Here is a 27,839-nt window from a genome sequence, read left to right as displayed (position 1 = left end):
ATTGACTGACTGACAATCGATAGATCATCGATGGCCGTCTGCACTGAGACACTTTCTAATGTGCTGTGGAGGTTATCTTTTGTCAAAATGCCACTTAATTATTATCGCTTGCTCATTCATTTAAATACCTGCCGGGAGTTAAATCAAATAAATGTATAAATATCACACTGTATAGGCTACAGGGATCCCCAGTCTCCTACCCTGCAGTCTTGTCTCATATTCGGACTCAATTATTTTGATGTATTTTGAGAGTAAATGTATCGTTAAAGAAACCATAAACATTTTGTGGAGATCCGGTTTCGGAGGTATGAAATCAAGAAATTGTCGCTGCTGGCTTTTCGGTAGCATTTGTTTTCTAGATTGCTCGATTTAGTTCGACTGCTTCTAGGCTGCTTCCAAGAACTCAGCCTTTTCATTCACTTAATAGAGTTGGGATCAATATAATGAAACAGCTTGCACCCCACACACATAAACAATGCATTCCACAAACACGAACATAGACCTAAATATACAACTAGCGCCTGCTACTGGCACTGATTCTTTTCCTGAAAAGATAACCTTACAAAGCTCCTATATCCCGAAGCATGTCTTACGGTGAAACACTTTGGCAGGACCAAATCTAGAATGGAAAGAAAAAGTGCATTACTTTCTTGTTGCCCCCACAAAGAGTAAGTGCAACGGCTCACCACAGGTGGCAATTTATGTTTTGCCACTGTCTCGATTTATTTTGCTTGCACAGCGCAAATTCTGTTCACTCTCGAGAAGAAACATACACCAAGGCAGGAGGGAGTGCAGCTTGCAGGTGGAAACTCGTTCATCCCAGGGGCAGCAATTCAGTTAAGTTTTGCACAATTTAAAAGGATTGACTACACCACAAACAATTTTCAGTGTTTATAACTAAAGACGATCAACCCAATTAAAAACACAAGAAAACACCCCTTAAATGGCGTTTCTTTGAAGGGTGTTTCCTCGTGTTTTTGGTAGATTGTAAGAGTGTTATTTATACACACTTAAAACTCCCCTCAAGGGTGCAAATAAACGTACAATGTTGAACATCCGATAACTTCATACTGTAAAAGGATGTTCACCTATAAGGGGAATTTTCACTGTTCGTAACACTCTTACACAGTAGCAAAAGTAAAACACCCCTTTTAAACGGCGTTCTGTGGTTTATAACCCCCTTTAAAAGGGTACTTCCCTGTGTTTTTGCAATGGCTTATGGGTGTTATTTACAGACAGTGAAAATGCCCTTCAGGTTGGAACTTATTTTACAGCTTAGAGCAGTTTTATGCTCGTGACAGTTCTGAGAAAGCTGTGTCGGTGTTCCCTCCATTGATAGCTTTGCACTTCTACTACTTGGGCTTATCTTGAGCACACAGCGTGCACGCCAGCTGCTGTAAGCGAAGGCACCGTCGCCAATGAGGGACAACCTGCTTGGAAAACGGCTGGGCGAAGAGCATCTTTGGGGAGCGGATCTCGGGCTTCTGCACAAGGATGGCGACCGGGTGGCTGATGAATTCCTCCGTTAGTGAGAACGAACGCACGCGCTCCTCCGTGATGTCCACGAACGTCACCCAGTCGGTTTCCTGCACGACGTGGCCAAGAAGTCGAAGAGGTTGGTCAGCTTTAAGCATCGTTTCACAATTGAGCACTTCCACGCCAAAGTACTTACTGTCCCTACCTAACGTATACCTCCTGTCAGAATAAAAAAAAATGGTGGCCTATTTGGGGGTACTACAGGTTCCTGGGATTTCTCTCCTGCACCACCATCAGACATTTCATGCCTAATTCAGAATTGGTGGCTCGAAACTGAGGCACGAAACGGAATACTTCCTCATTTTCCACAACATACAGTTATGCATTCACCTAAGCAAAAGAATTTTGAATCCACCGGAAGCAACCCCTTCAAAGGAAAAAATCTTGGGCCATCTCTACTAGCGTGAAACCTGGAGAGGGGCGAAGCATGCAGAGTATAAGTTCATTCTTGGCGCCTTGGTGCTTCGGCCCACGGAGATTAAACACTTGGGGGGTAGAGGTATACAGCTTTATTGTAAGTCCGGTGTCTTTGAAGCACGAAGCGTTCTAGCGCTAGGCCTTGGAGAACGAGTGTCCCGGTGTTGTAGTACCGTGACTACATGATTCTACGACGACATGAGATGGTGACAGCCCAAACCCGTAAGAGGCTTTGCCCCTGAAAAATATGGCTTGGAAGACTAACGTTCCCTTTAAAGGAACCCTGCAACACTTACCATCGACTACTAGGAATGTATTTTGGGGTAAAGTCTATTGTCCCAGCAATCTCCTCCTCCCAGAATTATGAAAATCTGTTCACTATCACCAAAACTGCACGCAATGAGAAATCGTGCATAATTGTTCCCTCTCAACTCGACCACGGACAACGCGACGAAAGCTGCGCGCTCTCTCCCGGAGATGGGAGCGGATCGCGGCGTCTTCTCCGGCGGCCTTCGACAGGACGGGGAGTTCTCCCATTTTCTTCGAAATGTGGATGGGTCTATTCGCGGTCTGGTGCCACAAAAAAGCAGGCATGGGTGCCTGCTCGCAAGCGTGCGCTCGGGCTGGTAAGGCAGTTTTGAAGCAATAAACGTTTGTTGTCGAGTGGACCCATTGAAAGGGAAGTATTGAGGTCATCACCCAAGCTCCTCGTGCACTCAAAACACAAAAGAAACGGCAAAACTGTGCCTACAGATTCAGGCATAGAATAGGTTCGTACACAGCGCTGACGACAGCGGAAATGGGAGAAATTAGCCGCGCAGTTGGCCAGTTACAGCCTATCGGACAGCCATGGCCTCTCTGACGTCGCTTAGGCCATGCCAGGGGCCATCCCGGTCGCGCCGGAGAGTGGCGAAGATTGACAAAATGAGAGAAGACGTGTTTCCCCAGGTCCGCTACGTTTAGGAGTACAATAATAGAACCGAAACAACAAAAGTAACATTGGCCTGCTGAAACTCTGAGCACCAATGAAATCTATCGAAATGCGTGGTCCGCAAAATTATAGGGAAGCGCCGAGTCGTAAATATGAATGAGCCGAGTAGTGTGGTGTGTAGATATTTGAAAAACAAAATTACCTCCTTTCAACTTTGTGTGTGCTATACGGAACCTCCTCCACATATCGACATCCTTATGTCCCATAAATGCCCACCCTTATACTCCTTCGTTTGTGTGAATTTTGAGTCAGCATACGCACCGAATGATGACGAATGCCGACAGAATTCACCTTAGACGAAAGGTCCGCGTTGTACCCGTTGTCCACTCACCCTTTTGTTCAGCATACCAAGCGCCCCGCTCCAGTTGTAGTCAGTGCGTCTGATTCCTCCGCTCGTGACATTCTCGAGCAGCTGGTAGGAAGCCCTGCAAAGGGTGGGTGTCACGTGACCATGCTTCACGTTTCCTTTCAGGACATGGATCTATACCGATAAGGCAGACGAATGCTATTGGTTTGTCAATGCCAGCTCGAAGCAAAGCTCAACGTAATATTCATACAGCTTGAACTCAACAAAAGTGCGAGTTTAGCACTGTTGTAAACACTTCTGTTCTGAGCTTGACGACTTCCTGCGGAGAACAAACGAACGTACATGCATTAAAAGCATTAAAAGCCGACTTTCAGTTTTACTGGCGTATAGTCAGATGCTCTCTCCTCTGCCTAGGGAGACTGGGATTCTGGTGAGGATGAATTTGATCTCAGCGATAAAGTGAACACCAGGTCTCAATGAGTGAATAAAACGTTTGAAGGAGCAGAGTCAAGAGGAAAGAAACGTGGGTGGCCAATACCAAGGGTAATTACCATGGTTTTGCGATGAACGGACGTGGTATAGCACGTGGGTATTACGTGACCACACTAGGTGTCAATTGGCGTGAGTTAAAAGCCAGTTCTGAATCTAGGGCTGAGGAATCTGGTGCGATCCTGAAGGCGCTATTGAGAGCTAAGAACACAGCCTACAGTTCTCTGCATTACACATCATGCATTCAACAGCAAGCTTGTTCAACAGCGAAAACGTAATATTTAGAGCATACTTTCTTTCACACTAAATGTGTAGCGCCATGAAGCACAAGTGTTCTTTCTGCTTCTCTCGTTAATTTTTTTCGCTTTTATTCAATGCCAAGTTAAGTCACCGCGCCCGCATTTATAGGAAAACACGTCGTCATAACTATCACGCCGTCATAACTAAAAGGGCATACCCACCTGAAGTGGTACATTTCCTGGAGGTAGTTCATGAAGACGAGAAACGTGCCATTGACGGTGGGCTGGCCAGTCCGATGCTTGTCGTAAACGACGTAAGGTGGGTACTGCATGATATAGGACCGAACGTTTACAGCGATTACGCGGCAGAAGTATGTTGCCACAGCGTCGCTTAGTGGCGAGTGTGGTTACACATACTGATAGGGCCATGCGACTGGGCTCGAGGGCAAAAACACCACGGTCACCACTCAGGTTTCGCATTGGTTGTACTATGCCTTCTGTTCATTGACATTGCCTAATTAAGTAATCGTCAACCCTAGCAAAAACACAACAAAAGACCATTTTAAGGGTGTTGCTTTAAGGGGTATTTTCCTGCTTTTTCGCTAAAGTGCAAGAGCGTTATTTATAGACACCGAAGACTCTCCTTAAGGGTGTAAATAATCGTACAATGTAGAAGCTTCGATAACTTTATACTGTAAAATGACCTTCACCCCTAAAGGTCTAATTAACGAATTAACTTTGAAGCGAGAGGTAGCCTACTGTTCGCCACTGTTGTAGGTTTGCCAACGCTCTAGAACCCTCCATTATCTCTGGAGGCTTGCATTGGAAGGGACCCTTTTACAGGGTATTTATTTATTTATTTATTTATTTATTTATTTATTTATTTATTTATTTATTTATTTAGCAAAGCCCTACTTGTGAAACTTCCCTCTAGCCACTGGCGTCCATCTGAGAATGTAAAGTTATCCCGAACTAATTGACACCGCCCCACCCACCCGCCCCACGTAGGCCGAGAGTCGGCATACTTATGGTAATAAAGTTTTATTTATTTATTTATTTATTTATTTATTTATTTATTTATTTATTTATTTATTTATTATTTTTTTATTTAGCTAGCAAGTTAGTTAGTTGGTTAGTCAGTCAGTTAGTTAGTTAGTAAACCTTTGGCTATCAGAATTTGCCAAGGTGCTGAGAGAAAAAATGGCTGTGGTTTATCTCAGCTAATCTTGTATATGCAAAGCAGAAGCTTGGCTTAGTTTTTTTGAGACTTGATTTCGTTTAGTTAACCTTTAATGTAGCTGTATTTCCGACCATGTCTCAAAGCCCTTCGGGTGCGTGCAACGCTCGCAGAAGGAGGCCAGGTGAACGCGACGTTCATTCACAGCGAACGCACCGTTCCTCTTCGCGGCCGTGAGACGAGTCACGTTGACCGAGACAACCCAGCACGACATGCATGGGAGGCTGCGGGTTTGGTAGGCTGCCAATCAGCTGAGCGACCGCTCCCGTCGCGGCCGCCACCGCAGAACGACTTAAAACGGAGCTTTGTGAGCAGCGCGAACCGCGGGCCCGGTAAATCACGCGATGCGCTTCAAGGGGTGTGTCGCGGGGGGTACCTCTTCGGTCAATAGGTCACCTTGCGTATGCTCGGCGAAATCGCTTGATGAAAGTAACAAAGCTTTGCTTTTAAAGACACTGTAATAGTCGCCTGACTAGGCACCCAGCACCTGATAGCGCAGGCGATGGGAACACATGCCTACAGTGTGCATGCCTCCAAAAATGCTTACACACATTTAGCATAACAAACAACAAAATAATACATACTACAAAGCTTTATAACTGAAGAGACACGCTTTCACACGTAAAAAAATTAGAACAAAATTACCGTGCAATCGCTCCGCTTTGTCAAAGGAAACAAAAATAGTGTATACATATACACAACACGTGTAAGCGTATATAACGTAAACATATTTATAACATACACTTTTTCTATTATTGTATGTCATTTGCCAGGCGTAAGGGGAGCTTCTGCACGTGCATTGAACATTACTCTCCACTTATTCATACTGTAATCGGGTGCCCTCAGACAAAAAACTCCCACCTCCCCTCGCGGGAACACCTGTGTAGATGCGACGCATAGGGGGTTCGCGTTGCAGCGTTGGACAGCGGAGGAACGGCGCTGGAACGATGGAGCGGAGCGGCGCAGGCACCGCGTTTTACAGCGCGCATAACGGTGAGGGGACGCGCCGGCGCCAGTGCGTCTGCCGCGGCTGTGACGCAACACCTTCCAGCACAATCCACTTTAATCCGATACAATCCACTTTAATCCAATTCAATCCACTCAAATCCAAGCCAAGCCAAGCCAAGCCAAGCCAAGCCAATCGAATCCAATCCAATCCAATCGAATCCAATCCAATGCCCCTCGCGAGATGTTCGCTATCGGAGAGGAGAGGGGGTGAGCGGCGGAGAGCGCAGCTGGCGCGGCGAGAAGAATGGGGGAGGGGCGGACGCCGACGACGCCGGATGCAGGGACAAGGCGAGTGAATGAGATGCAGTCGCATCTAAAAGCGAAATTCTGTGTACCACGTCGCCTGGTTGGACATCTGTCGGGGCGGACATCTTGGAGCCATGCCGTTCACCTACAACCGTCATTACTGTCATTACTCCTGCCGCCTCATAACATTAATTACTTACCTTTCACTAAACATGTACGCAAACGTTTCCGAGAACAGTGCCTGACGCATACTTTTGGTGATCTTCTTCAGAGCCACTGAAGACGGGGTCACCCACAAATATTTGGCGGTTCAAATGTTTGCCATTTCCTTGTATGGTAGCCGTTTCGCAACCAAGTTTCTAAACAGCCCCTCTAGACATGCTGTAAATAGTTTCAGTTAGATTGTGTCAGCTTGCATGACGCTCCTGGTCATCAGGAACTTACCACCATACTTATGAAGTGTTATCATGTTCTGCATTCCTTGTGCAAGTCCTCCAGGAGCACCATGTATACGTCTCTTATATTTCCGGTTCTTTTATCGCTTCCGTCACTGCAGGGGTTTCTACTTACTAATTAACAGCGTTTTCATAAGCTATAAATTCTAATTCAAGATGTTTATTTTACTCTGCTGATTTGCCGATCGCCATGTTATTAGGTTGAGTTTGATGGATTATCGAGTAGCATCTCCTGAATACGGCGTGTTTCCTGGGGTGTTCAAAATTCTTTCATGCAAACAGTTTTCTAACTGATTGCATCCGTGCAAACTGTACCTTTTTATCAGTGTGCGTACCAAGGTTATTTTAGTTGCCCGCAACTTCATATTTAATCTTAATTACCAACAGCTGCCATGTAGCCAAAGGGCTGGGGGGCCCATAAAGCTATTTTCTTCAGCTTTTTCCTTAGCCCGTCGTATAAAAAATTCGCAAGTTAACGTTATCTAATCTTATTTTCTCTCGAGTAAATGATATTTCGATCGGTAGGGAAACTGCACCCGTCACACCTAGACCTTTTACTCTGCAACTGGACGCTCGTCGTATAACTATACCGATAGACGGCCTCTACTTACTTCAGCAACAGAATGAGGAAGAGCTTTATAAGCGGCTCACCTCCAGTAGGACAATGTTGAGCGTCTTGTTGTTGAGGTAGGCATCCACTTCGTTCAGCATCACCGTGGGCTCAAAGCTGCCGTTTCGCAGGTACCATGTCTCCAGGTGCATCAGCCGGTACCAAGTCGTGTTGAGGGGTGCTAGGTAATAAACCTTGTACGATGCCGTGCTGCTGCTCATGTGCTTGTGCCTGATTTCTGCCTGCGTAAAAGCACAGTGAAAACTATCTAAAGCGCAATAATTTCTGAATTCCAAAGCGTTAGTTAACCATGTGGGTCGAAACTCGGCTGTCCCTGGCACACAAACGGCAAACACATTGACCCAGCATGAACAAATTAGCCGATTGTATGCGCACTGGTCGCAATCATTGTGAAGCGAACCACTAGCGACTGCAGTGAGAAATGCGGGACAAAGCTGGAAACGTTAAAAGTCCTGTTGCCTTTTGCGAACACGTGGTCAGTCGCAAGACCGTGGGTAGTGATAAGCGGGAAGGGTGATATGAAAAAGAATTGGCCGCGTATCTGCTTCCTTCCCTCCAAATGTCCTCGAAAGAACACAGTCGTCGGCCACCTCTTCCACATCACCCGCATTCCGCTCTCCGCTATCACCCCCACACCCTTCCTCTCCGGTCTCGCTCCTCATGTGATAAACTTAACGGATATTTGTTAAATGCAATTTAAGTTTTCCGCCTTCACACTGCTCCTGCGCCTTATGCTGGAGCAGCGCGAACTTTTTGTTTTAGTTTTGTTTATTCTTCTGCCAGGAACAGAACGAGTTGAAGCTCTGTTCTTACAACCACAGGGCTGCTTAAGTGCTCCCGATTCCCGGCGATGATCATTCACGCCAGGCAAAGGCGATTCCCGTCACGACAGGCGAAGGTACCCTTATGGGCCAACAGATGGCGCCACCCCCTCGATGGTTGTCCAGTTCAAGATATCGGCACGTGGCGCAGACCTACTGCATCCACCTCCCGGGTGCTCCTACCGTCCGGTGTATGCAGTGATAAACTACCAGACGTCTGCGAGGGAGCATTTAGTGGGCACATAATGCTACGAATGGCGTCTTGAGCGGCCTCCACTACCTGTGGAAAGGGGCCGCCAGCGCGCCCAAGTCACCAAATATCACTGCCGTAGTCAAACGAAAGGTCACCGCACACAGTCGTGAGAGGCCGTACTCTTCACCCTACGCACCCAACACCTGCCCGCCACCTTAGGACCTCTACCGCGAGCTTAGAACTGCTCCCGGGACGATGCGACGGCCGTCCGGTGCGCGATATTGGCTCACGCGCCCGGGCACGCGGCTCACTACCCCCCCACATATATGCACCGATGAACTACCAGACCTCCATGGGTCAGCTTCGAGTGTGTACATACCGCGGCGAGTAGTGTTGTCAGCGGCCCCCGCATATTCATGATGTCGCCTCCAGCGCGTGGAAGTCACCGGAGCTGTTTCAGAAGATTTAACAGGTGTGGAGCTGGCTTTAATTTTTGGTGCATGCCTTTATGTCGCATGAAATGGGGCCTTTCTGTGCCATTTTTAATATTTAATGCGTTGTTTTTCACTTTCAACCGCAAAAACCGGCTCATCTGTAAGCTTCACTAAAAGAACGCGGGAACCGCTGGTTAAGTACGAACATTTTTCCACAAATGTGCCTCGGGTTTCCTTAGGCCAAATTGTGGGAACATGTATGGCTTGTGCCAGCAGCATTAGAAGTATCGACCGCTCCTGCCTATATAAGCTTTTTTTTTTTTGGAAAATTCGGTCAACTTCAGGCCGACAGGCTGTATCAAGGGACAGACAGACAGACGGACACAGAAAGCCCAAATTTTCTTGGTTAAGTAGCCCAAGAAAGACAATTGTCTTTAAAAGTCGCACGTCGCATTCCATGATGGCGGGAAACCAGCATTCTGTCGGTATTAAAAGGAAGACGCTAAAGGCTCGGGTTAAAAAAAAACTGTGTTGTCTAGTCATGGCTATTGCGTATGTGTACGCGCATGTTTTGTACAGGGGCAGGAAAGGCCAAAGAGCGCTAGTTTAACTAATGTAGATCGAACTAATGGAAAGTTCCGGCAGCGAAAGTAGGAATGGGATGCAATCAAAAGGACTTCGTGGGTGTACAAGGCTTATAATTAAAAGGTGAAGGTTGTAATGGCAGATTATAATGGAGATTTTAAAAGACCACGCAACAATTATGGGTGACAGAAAACAGTCTGTAAAATTAAAATACGAGGTAAAACGTCGGATAACGCGTTGATATAAAAGCATGGGTTCGTCTAAAAGGAAGTGTGTAGGGTGCAAGGGTAATTGAGGCATGAAAGTCCTGGAAAAGCTTGCGTCGGTCTGCGTCGCCTTCCGTACATTCGCTTACGACGTGGAGGGTGGAAACTTTTCTCCACATCTCGTGCAGATTGCTTGATGTGCGACCTTTTAGAGGGATTAGTGGTTCGCATGTGTGTCTTATTCAGTCTACGTGGTGTAACTTCCGCAAACCTACTTTATTTTTCGTTGCGTGTCTGCCTAATTTCGGTTTTATTGAGCAAAGCTTCTGTTCAACTTGTGTGTCCCATTCTTACAGCCAGTGCTTAATATTATTTTTTCATTCGTGTCCACAGGTCGAAATAAGAAGCAATGATTACGCCGAGTTATGTTGGACAGCAAATGCGGAGTTCTTCCCTGCTACTTGATTTCTTGTGAAATCAGGATGAGCAGGAACTGCGAATACAATTGTCTGTCGAAGTGTACATGCAGACATAATTTAACATAATCAGCATTTAAACAGTGTGTGTACATAAGGCGTTCTTGCCATAATGAGGTAAAACGCTAATATAATCTGTGTATTTCATTGCTTTAGCCGTGTTCGTTCGTATTTGCGTTATACAGCCGGGTTTATACGGCGTGCTTTTCCCGTAATTATGCTTGTTTTAGGGGTCAATGTTTTTTATTCCAAAACATTGGGCCCTTTAGCAGGGGATGACACCTAGGAAAACGCTTTACAAACGTCGTTGTAAAATCCACGGCAATCGTGTCTCAGGCTTAAGAAATGCCGGCGTACGTACTCGCTCATTATCAACTGTTGTAAATGACGCATACCAAAATACTGGAAAAGTGGGCTGGAGCAATGTGATTGTGGTTCTCATAGCTCGCGTAGATGTTGTTAACAAAAATGCTCATCCCAGACGCCGGAGTTTTGAAGGGTGCTGTGCAAATGGTGTTATTTTCACCGTGTACTATAGCGAAGTGTAGGCACGTTTGCTCCAGGGTGACCCCGTATCAGCCTCAACATGCATACACTGTTTGGGAGTCGTTCGAAAGGAACTAGTACCCAGTCAGAGTCCTAATCCTCACCTCCACATTCCTATTCATCTCTTCTAGGAAGTCATCCATGCGTGTTTCGCAACCAGTGTCAGCTGGAATTTTGTCCGCATTGTCAGTTGTGTACTGTAGAACAGCACGCAAGAACTCCAGAGCAAAGACATCCGGATGGAGGAACTGGAAGAACCGCGAGAAGTGAAGGAGTATTTACAGTTGTGTACAAAGTGTGCGCAATTGCTTCGACTCGCAATCCAGTCATTGCAACAGACGTGCTTGGCAGAGCAGTAGCCCCCTACTGGCTGCTAAACAGCTTCGTTTATTCACTTCTTATTATATAATTGCTTGTTCTGTTCGAAGAAGGCCCTTAAAGGCCAGCCGCGTAGACATTTCACCATAGCAAAATTTATTAACGTACAGCACGTAACACTGAATAAACTAGTACATACCACTGGCATCCCCGTAAAATGCCTCGCAAATCAATTAGACGCGATGAAATGGTATTCCCCTTGGTAGTGATTCATTGTTCGCCCTTCTCCCGAGGCCTCCACGCACGCGCTAAGAGGTTGAGCGCACGATTTCACCCTGCCGGCTACAACGTTACATCCCCCTGGCCGTTGTGGACATGACTTTTCGCGTCCGTCAGCCTATAAATTGCCGATATTTGCTTGTCGTCTACGGCATGCACGCGTGCATTTAAGCTATCATAATTTTGTACCTTATAGTCATAATCGAGTAAGGGCATGCTAAACATTGAACAACAAAGAGTTAACAAGCTACCGTCAGCAAGGGCTTCTCTACAATGCATCATGTACATGCAAACAACAGATGATAATTTAAAAATTTAGGGTATATAATATTCCTTCTACAGGGTATTCATAGATTATGAAAAAAGCATTTGACGTAGTGGCCACCATCGCGGTGTGTGAAGAATATAGAGATTGATTGATTGTAGGGTTTAACCCGCCCACGCAACGCAGGCGATGAGGCGCATCGTACTGGAGGGCTCCGGATTAATTTTGACCCCCCGGGGATCTTTAACAAAGAATTTAAGATTGTGGCATAGAGGAGGTTTACGTAGCCCTATTAAAGGATATATAAGATGTATGTATGGGTACGAATCTCCTTCCTGAAAAAAAAACGAGAACGTTCACTGTCCGAAAGGGCGTCAGGCAAGTAGACACAATCTCACCGCAGTTATTCATTCTCTATCCAGACACAGTATTTAAGAACGTAATTAGCTACGAATCAGTGAGCAATATACTAATCTTTAGGATTTGCAGATGGCACTGTCTTGTTGAGTCAGTACCGCTGGAACTTCCGCGAGAGGCTTCGGCAATGGCACTCGCAAAGCTGAAGCCAAAATCTTTCGAGTCAAAAACACAGGCAGAAAATAAAAAAAAATGTTGAACATACTTGTGGAGAGTCAACCCTCCAAAACTGCCTCATATATAGGTAAGCAACAAATTAGGATAAATTTGGTAGGTGACATTATCGCACGACACTGATACACCGTGAGAACGCCGATTATACGAATTTCCCGGAACCGTGCAAAAGCGCCTGAAAATGCGGACGTCGTAAAATCCGAACAACCACAATTACGCTTATATAAACGAAACTGATTGACAGACGAACGCCAATTACACGACTTTCTCGGGACCTTGCCAAATCGCCGCAAAATGCGGGCGTCGCAAAATGCGAACAACCACAATTACGCCTACAAATACAGCTTCGGGCGATGGATTTCCAAGAAACCTTCATGTAAGCAACAAACAAATTCTTTAGAGGGCTAGGAAACCCAAATTACTAAAAAGAGTAAATGCGAAAAGAATAATTGAGGGCTGGTGTCAGGCACGCTGTACAAAACAAGCTGTGTACCGCAGTCCACTGCCACGATTCCCGTCAGACAGTGCGAATTATGGCACACACGATCACGAGAAAACACATGTGGAAGCTAAATCCTGTAATCGTAACCTGGTTGGCGATTCACTGCTGAGCGTATGAAATGAATGCCGGCTGCACACTGCCCTTGTGACCGCTGCGCAAGAAGACAAGAAACTCCAGCGAGAAGAGACTAGAGCTTAAAATATAACTTCGAGAGGCTGGAACGCGATTGTGCAGAGGAGCGGGCGGCTGTGAGAGGGGAGAGAATTGAGAGATCAGACAGCGAAAGATATGCCGAGGGAACTGATAGACCCGCGCTTAAGGTCCGCGGAACACGCCCGCGGCCCTTTAATATCGCTGGCAGGTCGGTCGCGCGCTTCGCGTCCGACGTCGGATAACGCGGGTCAGGCATGAACATACGTCGCTTAACCAAGGTTTCTGTTCCATTGTTTCTGCGAGGACTTCACCGGGACTCGACTAGTCTGTCATAAAACCCGGGGACTTATAACCGGAGCGCCACTGTATTGTATTTATGGCTGAGATTGTTACAGTAATTTATCAGCCTTATCGAACCGACTCCTGCCGACACCTAGCCAGAGTTTCCGCCGAGCTAATCACATTACTGCTTACGTGGTCTTAAGTCCAAACGTTTCGTATACTGAACACTCGATGTAATCAGCAACGAAAAACGCCCATGAGTAATAATAATTGCTGAAAGGAGGCTTCCTTGGACGACGGAAGTTCGTGCCGGACACATGTCATTTGTGTACAGCCTCTTCCGCTGAGGCGACTCTAGATCACCTCATGGGGATATAAATGGGTATTCATTCGGCACGAGTTAGCCACATCAGGAGCCTCGGATATCACCCACGACGTGCGCCTTACTTTCGCCACTTGACGCAGGGTCCCCAGACTAGCCTTTCCTGAACGCTGCTGGGGAGAGGGAGCGAGTAAAGTTTGTTTAGATTGTTCCGGAGGATGCACTGGCGAAAAAAAAGCCGTCGACGCTCTGTTTTCGGCATTACCTTTGTCCACGGCTGCTCGTAGCCTTTATTCCAGTGGGCTCCCGCGGCCCTCACAAGGAGCAGTGTCTCCTTAGAGTACGAGCGGGGGATGACATAGAGGAGCTTCTCATACGCATACCGAGTCTTGAACGGGAAGAACCAGCAGTCCAAGTTATGGTCAAAACCAGTGTAAATGATGAACGTCCGCATGTTGGGATCGATGATGCCTGTTTCGATAAGCTGCACAAAGCATAAAAGATATATTGATCTTCTAGAATTTCCAACTAGCCAAAAAGAAACTCTTCAGTTTTTTTTAGTCATAATAACAAATATGAGAGTACGGTTTGGCGTCCTCTGCTCACCTTTGTAAGTAGCCCTTCGGCAAATGAAATATTGGAGAAGATGACCATTGCGAAGTTGGTGTAGAAAGTGTTGAGTCGTTTGAGGCGCTGTAGGGTAACGTTGACGGCCACAGAAGGGTCAAGATGGTTCCCTTCCAGCGGCACAAAACCCATGGTCATGTTTGTGCGCCTCGCCTCGTCCTTGAAGATTTTCATGCAATTCTCGGCTGCGAAACTCAGTCAGTGTGAATTACATCTTTCGACCAGAGTGAGGCACGTAAGCGTCGTAAAGACGCCATGAAGGCGCAATACGGCCCTGTTTTATTTGAAAAAACACAGGAACAAAGGATGTTTATCAAGCTAGTGATTACCTCCCAATGGAAGCAATTCGTTTCGACACAACAGGCATACAACACTGATAGAAAACCTTAAAATCTCGTCTTCCGCCGGCGTCCACAACATTAGTTCCAAGTTCCTAATAAACACTGAAATCTACAGCTCCATGATTCTAAGAAAAATATTCTTCCGAATAATGGGAGTGTGGGAAGAATTATGCCATTGTTTAGGCCCGGTGATAAATGTTGTCCAGAAATTTACAGACCGGTATCAATGACTTCGTTACTATGCAAAATACTGGAACGTGTCATTTACTCGCAGGTTATCAACTGTTTAGAGGGCAAGTCTTTCTTTACAGATTCGCAGCATGGGTTTCGTTAAAACGTTTCCTGTGAAACGCAACTATAGTATGTTGTAGTCATGATTTCCATTCCACTCGCGACCACGGCAAACACATTGAATGTACCTGTTTAGGTTTCTTAAAATCATTCGACGGGGTAACTCATGATTTACTCATTTTAAAATCACGGCACGAGAATTGAGACAATAACGTCCTCGCGTGGCTGATTGGTTTTCTCAGTAACCGTTCCCAATTCATAACAGCCAACAACTTATATTCTCCCAGGGTCCCGGTTCGCTCTTGCGTCCCACAGGTGCCCGTGTTGTGACCTTTTCTGGTTTACATTAATGATTTCCTCTAAACATTTCTTTTTCGGTCAGTGTTTTTACAGATGAATGTGGAAGTTATAGGACACTTAATGGTCATTAGGACGTATTTGAATTACAGGTTGATATTGATGGGGTTCAGGAATGGTGTCAGATTTGGGTTATGACGTAGAAATTAACGAATGCAAGTACATGCCTGTCAGCCATTAAAGAACTATAGTGTGCACATACCAACTTAATAACGTTCTCCTCGAAACGGTAAATTTTTATAAGTATGTGTGCATACACGTAACCTCTACATTAACTTGGAAGACAGACATTAAACTATAGTACAGCTAAAGCTAATAGCATGTTAAAATGTCTCCGAAGAAATTTTAGTTAAGCGCCTGTTTCACTGAAGCTCTTGCTTTACGACGTATTTGCACTGAGCAAACTAGAATATGCAGCCCCTGCTGGGGAACCTGGCCTTGAAACATTTATCTTGGAATTAGAACGAGCGCAACATCGGACAGCGCGCTTCATTCTTTCTAATTACTATCGCAGCTCGAGCCTCACATCAATGAAAACAGCACTATCTTTGCCCCTACTGTCTCTTCGCAGGAAAGTTATTCGGCTGCGTCAGTTTCATAAAAGGTACTATAACAACGCGTTACTCATAAATAGATTAGTGTCCCCAGCGAAAAACGCTTCCCCTTGCATAGGTCATCGTAACAAAGTAGGGATTCCATCAGCGCACACCAAGTGTTTTCAGGACTCATCTGCGCCATAGACGTCTGTATGTTGGAATCGTCTTCCTTATGACATTGTCGGTATAGAAGATGCCGTTTTATTTAATGTTGCTGTCACTAATTTTATATGTACGTAGCCATTAGTTCAACCCTGTATCAAGCGATGTTACCTGATTGCACTTTTGCTGTTGTATTTTTGTTTGTATGTACTACATGTGTGTACCTACTCCCCTATGCAAGGCCCTCGGGCCCTGAGGGCGATCGAATGAAAAATAATAAAAATAAACTAGTCTTTGGTAAATCACTCTGCGCCACTTTATCCACAAAACACTTTTTTTTTACCCGAGAGCAAAAGACATGCTGGGAGCCTTTAAAATTGTCTGCTACAGTGATGTGTATGCACAGGAATTACGTAAAATGGCTCAGCGCTATATTCGCAGTTTTTGGTGAGTTAGCTGCACACGTTGGCATTAAAGTGACGTGACCAAACAATACTAGAGACCCTTCTCCAATCGCCCAGTCATGATTCTTAGTGGTGGCTTCGGACCGCGTCCGCCAATCAGACAAGCAAGTTTCGGTGACGTCATAGAGCAAACGCCGGAAAGTGGTCGGGGAGTCGCCGCTGTTTCATCTTTTTTCTTGATTATCTCGATTATTTGTTTGAAGTTCCCGACACAGTTGGTATTATTGTTATTACGACAAGGCAATCTTTTGAAGAACCATAGCTGTATTTTGTTTTCTTGTAAGGAATCACCACAAGGCGCTTCGGCGTTGCCCAGGGCGCGCGAGATAGTACGGGCAACGTTCGTGCAATGAGGAGAAGCTTCGTGTGTGTATGGCGGCGATCACGGCTCATCAGGAGCATCATGCTGAAACAAGCCAGGGCCTGGCTGTGGCGCAGCTACTCGGGGCTTGTGATTCACGGTCGCGGATGTCGCGAGAACCGGGATAAACTGACGGACCCCAGCGAAGTCGGGTTGGAACAAGCCCTCGGCAAACGGTGGCTGTCGTACTCCCCTTTGGGGAAACCGCCACAAGACCCGTGGTTTTGTGTATTTGTAATTTTTGTTTGCCGTGCGCAACACGTTGAATGCCTGTCTGCGATTGGGAGTTCTCTGTATTGATGCTCGCCCTACGCGACCCTAAAGAGTGCGTCCGGGGCCTCCGAGGAGAACACTTCTCTGCCTGTTTGTGTGGTCATGTTTTAATCCCACCAGTTTGCTGCTGACTGTAACAGCGCTTTTCTATACTTCCCATGCATTACACTAGCTACGTCTGTCCTTGGCCCTTTGATATCGAAACGGATTCCGATCCAGGCTGTTTATTTCTCACGAAAAAACACACCAGGTGTAAAATGGGGAAAAATGGTGGCTGTAAAGAAACTGCATTATAGTACCTTGACCGGGCTTCGGCAACCGTCAAATATCAACGAAGACACGTAAACAAAGCAACACAAAACATACATACATACATACATACATACATACATACATACATACATACATACATACATACATACATACATACATACATACATACATACATACATACATACATACATACATACATACATACATACATACATACATACATACATACATACATACATACATACATACATACATACATACATACATACATACATACATACATACATACATACATACATACATACATACATACATACATACATACATACATACATACATACATACATACATACATACATACATACATACATACATACAACAAACGAAGGCGAGTCCCCTGCCAGCTGATCGCCAACAACGGTATCTGGAAACGTTGAGGGATGGTGGGGGGCGCTTCCCGTACGCCTTCGTCCTTATGACGCTACCAACTCAGTTACAAAAGAACGGTGGTTACTTTTTAATTCGTTAGGGAGGAGAAATTCTTTGCAAGCGCAGTGCTCGAGTTTTGCGATTCGCTCGTCTTGTCACGTGACCGCCGTGTGAGGTCTGCCCTATTGCGCAGTAATGCAGTATGGCCTGTTGTAAAGCCACTGCCCCTTAAACACTCACCGATGGCAATAGGTGAAAGTATGGATGAAAGCCTGACAAATGCCATAAAGTCGAAACATATTGTCATTCAGAAACAAAGCGGGTCAATTTTCATCGTTGGGGTACTTGTAGCGCATGAATAGACCCCTGTTGTGCATGTCAAATTTTGACGGCCGTAAGCGCCGTCTGATCGCTTCGTTGTGCTAACGTTTAAAGTGTGCGCCGTCCTTGGTGTTTTTCTGCAACATCATGCAAATTTGTTACTAATCTCAAAGTATTCAAACAAGAAGAAAAAGGAGAAACAAGAAGAATCCACACGACGCTTTTCCTCACCTATATCCAGGCCAATACCTCCGTGAAGTCGAATTTCACTCTCAGCCAGGCATCCTTCCTCACATACTCCTTGGGTTCGCTCCAAACCCAGGCCTCCCATCTCTTTCCCCCCCCCCCCCCTTTTCTGCTCTTTGAGAGGTGGGTGAACGAGCAGACCAGCGCAGGTCTAACAGCCAAGCAGCTACAGTTCTCCAGGACAGAGACCGCGAAGTATTCACCTGGGCTACTGGACTAAGGGACTACTCGCACTTCTTTGCTACATAAACATTTTTAATGCTACTCATACTACTACTACTACTACTACTACTACTACTACTACTACTACTGCGACTACTACAACTACTACTACTGCTACTACTACTACTACTACTACTACGACTACTACTACTACTACTACTACTACTGCTACTACCACTACTACTATTCACCCATTCTGTGACATCCGCTATGACGAAATGCTTGAATGGCCGCAGCGAGACATTCTTTTAGGCTGACCTTCCGTTAAGGCTGACCCTGTACTCTGCTGCCCTGACCTTCTGCTGATGTGCGAAGCTAAAGCGAAATTGAGCCAATAGGGAGGGCCGTCCAATGGAACACGCATGTTAGGGCCGAATATTTGCCTTCTTAACAATGCTTCCGTCAAAAAAAGAAAAGCACTGGTGTCTACTCACTTCGCTGCAAATGTCGTCGACTGGCAATACCCTTTTGCATCCCGTGTCACGTAACACGCCCTGCCCATCCCCTCCCCCCCTCTTTTACAGCCCATGTTCTCCCCCTCTCGTTCTTGAAATAGCAACACCAGTAAAATTTTGTTTAGAAAAGAAGCAAATGAATCAAATAGAATGCAGTACCACAGTGTTTCCGCAGTGTTTCTCTTATTAGGACTGCTCTCGCTCTTGCCACGAGCAGCCAAGCACTGCTAACTTGCAGTGACCGCCAGGAGTACTTGTTCTGAGCTCCACGGAACTATGCGGCATAAACATAAAATTAGGGAACAGGTGATAACGTCCCTGGGGTCATTTCTGATTGGCTCTGACATTCGACACGAGCTTTCAATACTATAATTTGATTAATTGTAGGGTTTAACGCGCCGACGCAACGCAGGCGATGAGGCGCGCCGTAGTGGAGGGCTCCGGATTAATTTTGACCACCTGGGGATCTTTAACGTGCGCCGAAATTTCGCACACACGGGCGTTTTTGCTTTTTGCCTCCATCAGAAAAACGGCCGCCGCGGCCGGGAAATACTATAGCTTTGTTCGCTGGAACCACGTGACGGACTTCTGAGCCATTCAGAAAAGACTTACATCAACTAATACTTGTTCCCAAATTTCCCATTTGTCGAGAATAGCCCACCATCCTCCAACCTGCGTTACCCTCTTTTGAGCGTCATGTGTTTAAGCTATTTCTGGAGAAAAAACCTACCGAAGTCGTCGTCGTAGAGGACGAGTGCCCGGTCCACATTCATACTCGTCAGCTTCGTGAAGACCACCTGAACATCCGAGGCTTCCTTGTGGGGCAAAACGAATACGCCGGGCCGTCGTTGCTGTGCTGCCAGGTTGTAGACACTGAGCCCCGGTCTGCCTCGCCGGCTGTGCTTGGGGTACGCCTGCTCCACCATCCACTGCTGGCTGCACTCGCCACTCAGGACGGCCATGAAGGGCAGGTGGGCCCTATTTGCCTCCCTGGCCAGGGCCACGGTCGCCTCGCATCCGCCGGAAGTGATGAGGGCGATGAGGCCGCTTGCGCGCAGATCACAAACTGCAGGCAACGCGGAACACGGAAAGGTGGAACGAACAAAGAAGTCTGGAGACTGACTGATTCTGGTGTTTTACATACCGAAGCGAAACCTGAGAAACTAGGAGGTGTGCCGTAGTGGAATGCTCCGGAATAATGTGACCACCTGGGCATATACAGCGCGTACCGAAATATCGACACACGGACATTTTTGCTTTTCAGCTTCATCTGAACAGCGGCTCTGGTTGCCGGGAATCCAACCCATGACCTTGGCCTGAATGCCTTAGGCACTGAAACTCCAGCAGTTTTTTAAACTTCCGCGGCCTAAAGTTACAGCTTGTTTACTCATGTTTTATTATCAGCAGCAGTCAGGACCTTGAACGAAACATAAGTAAACAAACCAGAAGGCATGGTTTGCTGCAATGTGTATCTGCTTTCTCTAGACTTAATAACAACATCTGTCAGAAGCACAATAAACGTCCTATTATTTTCCATACAAAATTCTTACAAATTACAATTTCACGAGATTAACCTGTCCTTTATCAAGCAAAACGCATTGGTGAAAAGTTAACTGTTGGATATAACTACGGGAGGAAGATCACCCACCGACGATATTTATTCTCATTATGCAACTTTACATTCATAGGTAACTCAACTTTACATTCAAGTTTATAAAATATTTAAGATAATTAGTCAACATTATTATCAGTTTAAAATAGTTGTTTTATTTTTTTACCGGGGTGGGCGGTGGGGGGCTGGCTGGGGCGTTACGGGTTTACGCTTCGCATGGACAATAAGGCGCGTTCTAGTGAAGTACAACGTATAAATTTTGACAACCGCGCGATCTCGAACATGGGCCCAAATATCGACATACGCGCGTTTTTGTTCCTTCCCTCATCGTATTCAACCAGCATCAACGTGGTCATCAGTGCAACACATTACTTACTGAGCCACATCGGTGAGTGGTTGTGGAGACCGACTTCTGAAGCATTTATCCTGCGTCTGTGTTCTGTCTGTGTAAGTAATGTGCGAGGTCTGCAGGTATCAACAAAGTTTCTGCACTTCCCTCCCTTGCCACTTCACCTTAAAATAAAATATTCCACGAGTCTCTAAGAAACAACGTTCCTTTAAAAGTAAGCACCACAAAGTATGCATGATGACTTACATAGAAAAGCACTGTGGGGTAGACCACTTGTTTTCAGGAATCAAGCCATTCCTGTGCCAAGCTACTTAATGAAGCGTTTGTAGTCTGACTGGGCTTTGTAGCGAAACAAAAGGGAAATTCGCGTTGCATGAACAGTCACCTTCAGATTTATTTGCACATTCGATTCGCATTATATTTCGGCCGGGGGCCACGGAACGAAGCAAGGGGGGTGTTTTAGGAAAGATCTTTCTAAGCTGTTATTCAGGCTTATAGGTATGGACACGTGCGACAACACGCTACCTTGTATGGCGTTCTCTGACTCTGCACCAACGCCTCCTCGTACTTATTTCCTACTAGAGCGACACATATAAGTGACTTTTACCCTACTTTTGGCCATGTTCCTTAAGTACTTAAACCGAAGCATCCTCTGCCTCACTGATTTAGTGGAAAGGCGGAAATGCATTTCAGGGGACCCAACTTAAGAGAATATAGGTTGCACAAAACGGTGATGAGGATAATAAGCGAAGGCACATTCAGCACGTGAAGGAAGACGAACGCTTCCCGTGGACCAAGGCTGCTAATTTGTCGCTTCATGCTTGAGAGTGATAAATTGTCACCCCTGTGTTGTGAGAAGAGCTAAGGGAAACTGTACTAGCAGCCCAGAGAGTGCTCCTCAATGAAAGTGTTACAGGATAAGCCATCGTGCCCAAAATTAAAAAATCGCAAAAAAGAATCAGGCATACCGGATGACGAGCATCACTCTAACTGAACGAAAAAAGCCTGACCCCACACCCCCTACCCAACAACATTCATCCTACCCGTCACAAAGAGCGAAGGGTTGCCAAAATAAAAAACTCCCACGTCCCCTCGCGGGAATCCCTGTGTAGATGCGACGCATAGGCGGAGCGGCGAAGGGACCGCGTTTTATAGCGCGCATAACGTTGAGGGGACTGCGTAAGCCGGTCCCAGTCGATGACGACGTTGGCGTACTTGTAAAGCGGCGTGGGCTCTAGGTGTTTGAGCCAAGCGTGGGTGTTGCTTCGCCGGAGAACGGCACACCGGTTATATGCGCAGCGCGCCCGAGGAGAGGAAACCGCGGAAGAGAGAGTACTGCACATGCGCCGGCCCCAGTGAGTCTGCCGCGGCTATGACGCAACGTGCCGCGGCTATGACGCAACACAATCCGACACAATCCACTTTAATCCAATCCAATCCAGGCCAAGTTAAACCAAGCCAAGTCAAGCCAATCCAATCCAATCAAATCCAATCCAATGCCCTTCGCGCGAGTGTTCGCTATCAGAGAGGAGAGGGGGTGAGCGGCGGAGAGCGCAGCTGGCGCGGCGACGAGAATGGGGGAGGGGTGGACAACGCCGCCGACGACGACGACGACAACGACGACGACGCCGGAGGGACAAGGCGAGTTAATCAGATGCTGTGCATCTAAAACTCCCACCTCCCCTCGCGGGAACCCCTGTGTAGATGCGACGCATAGGCGCAGCGGCGAAGGGACCGCGTTTTATAGCGCGCATAACATTGAGGGGACTACGTAAGCCGGTCCCAGTCGATGACGACGTTGGCGTACTTGTAAAGCGGCGTGGACTCTAGGTGTTTGAGCCAAGCGTGGATGTTGCTTCGCCGGAGAACGGCACACCGGTTATATGCGCAGCGCGCCCGAAGGAGAGGAAACCGCGGAAGAGAGAGTACTGCACATGCGCCGGCCCCAGCGCGTCTGCCGCGGCTATGACGCAACGTGCCGCGGCTATGACGCAACGTGCCGCGGCTATGACGCAACACAATCCAACACAATCCACTTTAATCCAATCCAATCCAATCCAAATCCAATCCAATTCAAGCCAAGCCAAACCAAGCCAAACCAAGCCAAGCCAAGCCAAGCCAATCCAATCCAATCGAATCCAATCCAATGCCCCTCGCGAGAGAGTGTTCGCTATCGGAGAGGAGAGGGGGGGAGCGGCGGACAGCGGCGGAGAGCGCAGTTGGCGCGGCGAGGAGAATGGGGGAGGGGCGGACAACGCCGACGACGACGCCGCCAGAGGGAAGGGAAACCTTCCAACACCAGATCAAAACAGTCTACGCGGTTGCAAGCACAGGTGCAAACTGGAACTCAACAGTAGTAGCGATGTACCACCTAGGAGAGGTAATAGACTGCATAACCATCAAAGGCCTGGACAAGGACGAAGTGGAGACAAGATCGTCCTATCAGCCATTCGGTGGTGCAAACACAACGACAAATGTTCCAACACCATCACGGACTCGAAAAGGGCCGCTCTAAACATAGCGGCAGGCAGAATCCCGAAGGGAACGCAGAAAATTCTCCCTTCACCCCACGTTCTACTCCCACTTCCCCCACTTAACATAGTCTTCTTGCCACAATAAAGGCTACCTCCTCTAGCCCCTCCTTTAACTCTGAAGCGCAAACGCCCCATCATCTGGTGCCAAGGTCGCGAGTGACTAGACGGGAGCGAGGTGGCTGTTGAGGAAGCAAGCTTCCTAAAGCACCGTGCCGAATCCGAGAAATCACACAGCCTTCCCCTCCTGCAACCTCACCAGGCTCAGTTGCAGCAGACAAAACCTCTCCACCACTCAAAGACCTCAATAACAATAAAAGTCGAACACTAAGTAAGTATCTAGCATCCTCTCATACAAGTGTGGGCTTGCTTTGATGTACCCGAGCACCACAGACGAACACTGCAAAAAACACGGAGAGGTATCAAATTTCCACGCATCCTGGGGATTCCCCTTTATATGGCCTCCAGAGGAAACCCACAAACCGAACGCTCTGGACACATAGTAGGCATCCCCGGGCATCCCCACCTTAAATACTCAGCGGGCGTTAATCGAAAGAGAAAAGATCTCTGCAGCTAAAACGGGGGCCCTGCAAAGAACGCTCCACTCGCTCCTCACGCCCCACCTTTACCTTCCTTCCTAACATCAATAAAGTTGACTGATTGACAGACAGACAGACAGACAGACAGACAGACAGACAGACAGACAGACAGACAGACAGACAGACAGACAGACAGACAGATCGAATGACAGGCAGACAGGACGACACACAAAATGACAGACCGACCGACCGACCGACCAACCACGTTATGAAGTCGACGTCTATCCGATTGCGCCATTCTTTCATGGTTGAAGCAGCTTTATATTTTGAGCTTCGATTCAGGGTGCATGGAGAAAGCTTCTCGTTTTTACCGTCCTTCCTTTCGGGCTTTGATTTTTACTATGAATTTTTGCTGGATCAACTGCGACATTCTAGTCAGCAGGAGATTAACAACGTTCTAAAAAATAATTTGTTCTATAGACATGAACACCTCCTACAAAATCTCTCAAACGTCGTCCTGAAAACGTCCCACTCATATCCTCTCTTCTGTGCACATCCACCGCAATCACCCAGCCAACGTTCACAGCAGCGCGCAACCCTTCGACACTGAGTTACCACATACAGTAACTCCACCGCATAACCAACCAGCTTCACTGGAATTCTCGATTAAGTAGAAGTTTTCTTATAGACCGCACCCTAGTACATAGCCAACAAATTATGCCTGCTTTTATCGAAATGTTTCTCATAAGGATGTGTGTTTTTTTTCCTGGATGACCCCCTTGATACCGACAATGCAAACTGACAATGCCAGTTTCGGCTGATTCATACTGATTGCTGTGGCCACTTTCCGGCGATGTATTACAAATCCAGGGATGGCAAAGTAAAAAAGGAAAGCCAGTTCCACTCTTGTGAACTCTACTGAAACAGCGGAGCCAACTTCGGCACACTGGCGGCCACCTTCTGCCGGGGCGGGCTTGCTCACAACGCCACTTGCCGCAGTATCTACGTACTCGAAGCTCACCCATGGAGGTCTGGTAATTTATAGGTGCATGTATAGGGGATGATCCCGGATCCCAACCATGAGGCAGAGATAATTAGAAGGATAATAATAGGGTGGAGTGCATATGGCAGACATTCTAAGATAATGAATAGCAGCCTACCATTTTCGCTGAAGAAGAAAGTGTATGACGGCTGCATCTTAGCGGTACTCACATACGGGACAGAAACCTGGACGCTCATTAAGAGGGTTCAACTTAAATTGAGAACGACTCAGTGAGCAATGGAACGTAAGTTGATAGGTGTAAGATTAAGGGACAAGAAGAGAGCGGAGTGGGTCAGGGAAGAAACGCGTGTTAAGGACATATTAGTAGATATTAGTAAGAAGAAATGGACGTGGGTGGGGCATGTGATGCGAAGGCAAGATAACCGTTGGTCATTAGGGGTAACAGAGTGGATCCCTAGAGAAGGTAAGCTTTGCAGGGGGCGGCAGAAAGTTAGATGGGCAGATGAGATCAAAAAGGTATAAATTGGTCGCAGTTAGCACAGGACCGGGGTAATTTGAGATTGATGGGAGAGGCCTTTGCCCTGCAGTGGGCGTAGATAGGATTATGATGATTATGATGATGATGATGATGATGATGATGAGGGGCATGTGCGGACACGCCGAGACGCACACGGGACTGCCGTCGAAGCTGTGGCGCCATCTGTCGGCACAACGGGGTACCTCCGCCTGGCTTGACGACCATCATGAACGGACAGTACGAAACCCTAAGCAACTCCGCTGTTGAAATTAAAGCCTACCCGCTACTACAAAGATGAAGGACCAGCGAAGCTAAACTATTTGATAACTATAATGAGTCATCTAGGGTGACTGACTGTATCGATCCATAACGTTCGTGCACATAATTTACTTAAAACCATTTTATAGCAAAGCTTTCTACTCTACCAGCCAGCGGTGCTTTCGCGGTGTGCGGGACGATGAACTTCCAACGCGACGGAGGCGGAGGGAGACGAGGAGGGTTTCTCTCACGGAGCACAGTGTAGATGGCGAATTCCCTGAGCGCAGGTGCCTTCTCACACATGCGGGCTCGCCGGCGGTACGGCTTGGTCGTATGCTTTAGTGACGGTTCTTTTGGGCCTGTTTTGGCGCAGCTTCGGATTCATTGCGCGCTTCCTTCGCAAGGCTTGATTAACTTGTTCGACAGCACCTCCTGGGTAACCCAGACCCGACGGAATTGAGTGGTTGTACATCAAAGATGCGTTAACGATTGGTTTGCAAGGCGGGAAAAACAAAATGGAGAGACCACATGCAGACGTCTTGCCGCTGGAGAACACAACATTTTGCTCTCTGCTTGCCAGGAACGCGACTCCGTTTTCTAAACTGGTGAATACCGATTCGGTTTTGTCTTAACAGGTATTACAAAAAGCGAAAAGAACAACTGGTTCACATAAATAGCGATTATAATAGTTCCCTCAGCTTTCTCGCAATTCGCAAACTGACTAAACTAACTAGTTTAAATCGGTATAAAGAAAAATAAATTGTTTCGGTATTTGCGCTTTTGTCGCGCGGTGACGCAGCTTTGAGCTTGCACATCAGAATGGCTAGGTTCCGCTGTGTCATCAATCGAAAAACGCTCCTCTCCCTTTTGTTTCCGCAGACTCACGGCCGAGCTACAGCAGCTGCGTCTGTCGCTCTATACCGGGCGTGGCCGCCGCTGCTGCGTTCGGGACACCGTCCCCGCGAATTCCAAGTAACGGCTGGCAGAATCTCTCGTTTCACTCTTTGTAGAGCCACGTGTGTGAATTCAAGTGGCGTCGCATGCGCAACTGTTGTGGGTGTTGTTTAAAGCTTTGCTTTCTAACCACCTTGTCAGCGTGGATTGGAGCCAATTATTTCTGACATAATGTGTTTCGGGATACTGCCTATGAAACGAGAGTTCCCGCCATTTTCGGTAACCGTACATCCTCCGCAGACGACCATGTATTGAACAGACAGCAATTATGTAGCGTTTGCCACTTCACTGCCAGCAAACTAATTACGAAAAGTAAATAAAACTCAGCCTGAAGGCGCAGTTGGGGAATGGCCAATTTCAGTATGTTTTTCAAGATACCTACATTAAATTAAAGCAACATAATATTTTGCACTAAATATAGAGCCTGCGCGTGCGATTTTTTCTCGACATGCTCCGATTGATGAATGAATTGACTGAAATAAAACCTGGAAGGAAAGTCCACCAGCAGGCCTAATTTATCACATTTTAAGGTGTACACCGGAATGCCTGCTGCTGTGCGGAAAAGGGGATGGCAGAATGATAGGGAGGAGAGATGAAGGAGAGAGGAATAGATGCGGGAAAAAATGGAAGAGGAAGCGAAAACACGCACAAACACTCACACGAGGAGCAAAAATAGAAGAAAACCGAAAACAAGGGCCGCAAATGTTCGGATTGTCCCAAATGGCACAACAGTAGATAAAAACACAGGCCTGTAAACTTGACTGTCCTAGCACACGGAATTTCGGTCGGAACCTGGTGCAAGACAGGTTCACTGTAAATATAACGAAGCAGCAAGGTCGCATCTTTCTTGTTAAACGCCGAAACGTCTTACTGTTGGCGTCGAGGGAGCCGTTGATCCAGTGAACGAGGAAGAGAGGTCCATCGGTTTTGTTTATGTAGGCATCTTGCAGGAAGCTGACGAAGAAGCCCATCTTCTCCGCCCAATCACTCCTCCCGGTGTGGCGCTGCTGGCCGAGCACCGCAGCTATTCCTGTAATCATCGGAGATAATTTGTTTTACTGTGTGTGCATGTTAAGAAAAAAAGTTCACGAGGTGCTGTATGTTATCCTCCAGATCGCTTGTAGGCAAAAGCCTGAGGGTGGGTGCATAAAGACAGACGCATTCTTTGATTTCTCTGACGTTCATGTCC

General features: G+C 46.9%; 1 protein-coding gene across 1 annotated transcript; it reads right to left on the bottom strand.

The window, feature by feature from the left end:
- Positions 1 to 1,352: 1,352 nt before the first annotated feature.
- On the bottom strand, positions 1,353 to 27,621 carry LOC144153293 (uncharacterized). The gene is made up of 9 exons (XM_077684943.1): positions 27,522 to 27,621; positions 19,618 to 19,953; positions 14,136 to 14,341; positions 13,795 to 14,013; positions 10,922 to 11,065; positions 7,577 to 7,777; positions 4,202 to 4,305; positions 3,276 to 3,369; positions 1,353 to 1,586 (listed from the first exon to the last, which is right to left on the bottom strand). Exons 1-9 carry the CDS (start codon positions 27,619 to 27,621, stop codon positions 1,353 to 1,355), a joined length of 1,638 nt encoding a protein of 545 aa, XP_077541069.1.
- Positions 27,622 to 27,839: the final 218 nt, after the last annotated feature.

The sequence above is a fragment of the Haemaphysalis longicornis genome, unplaced genomic scaffold, assembly GCF_048455015.1.
Source record: "Haemaphysalis longicornis isolate Haplotype H1 unplaced genomic scaffold, Haemaphysalis longicornis Haplotype H1 scaffold_9, whole genome shotgun sequence".
Taxonomy (NCBI): Eukaryota; Metazoa; Arthropoda; class Arachnida; order Ixodida; family Ixodidae; genus Haemaphysalis; species Haemaphysalis longicornis.
The sequence above is the reverse complement of the archived record's forward strand: the minus strand, read 5'-3'. Positions and strand labels throughout refer to the sequence as shown.

Excerpts from the sequence above, each read along its gene's own strand:
- LOC144153293 (XM_077684943.1), bottom strand. The coding sequence starts at position 27,621 with ATGGGCTTCTTCGTCAGCTTCCTGCAAGATGCCTACATAAACAAAACC. Across the intron at positions 14,342-19,617 it reads CCTCTACGACGACGACTTCG|CCGAGAATTGCATGAAAATC; the intron begins GTAGGTTTTTTC and ends TGAGTTTCGCAG. Across the intron at positions 11,066-13,794 it reads ACGAGCAGCCGTGGACAAAG|TTCCTCCATCCGGATGTCTT; the intron begins GTAATGCCGAAA and ends CGGTTCTTCCAG.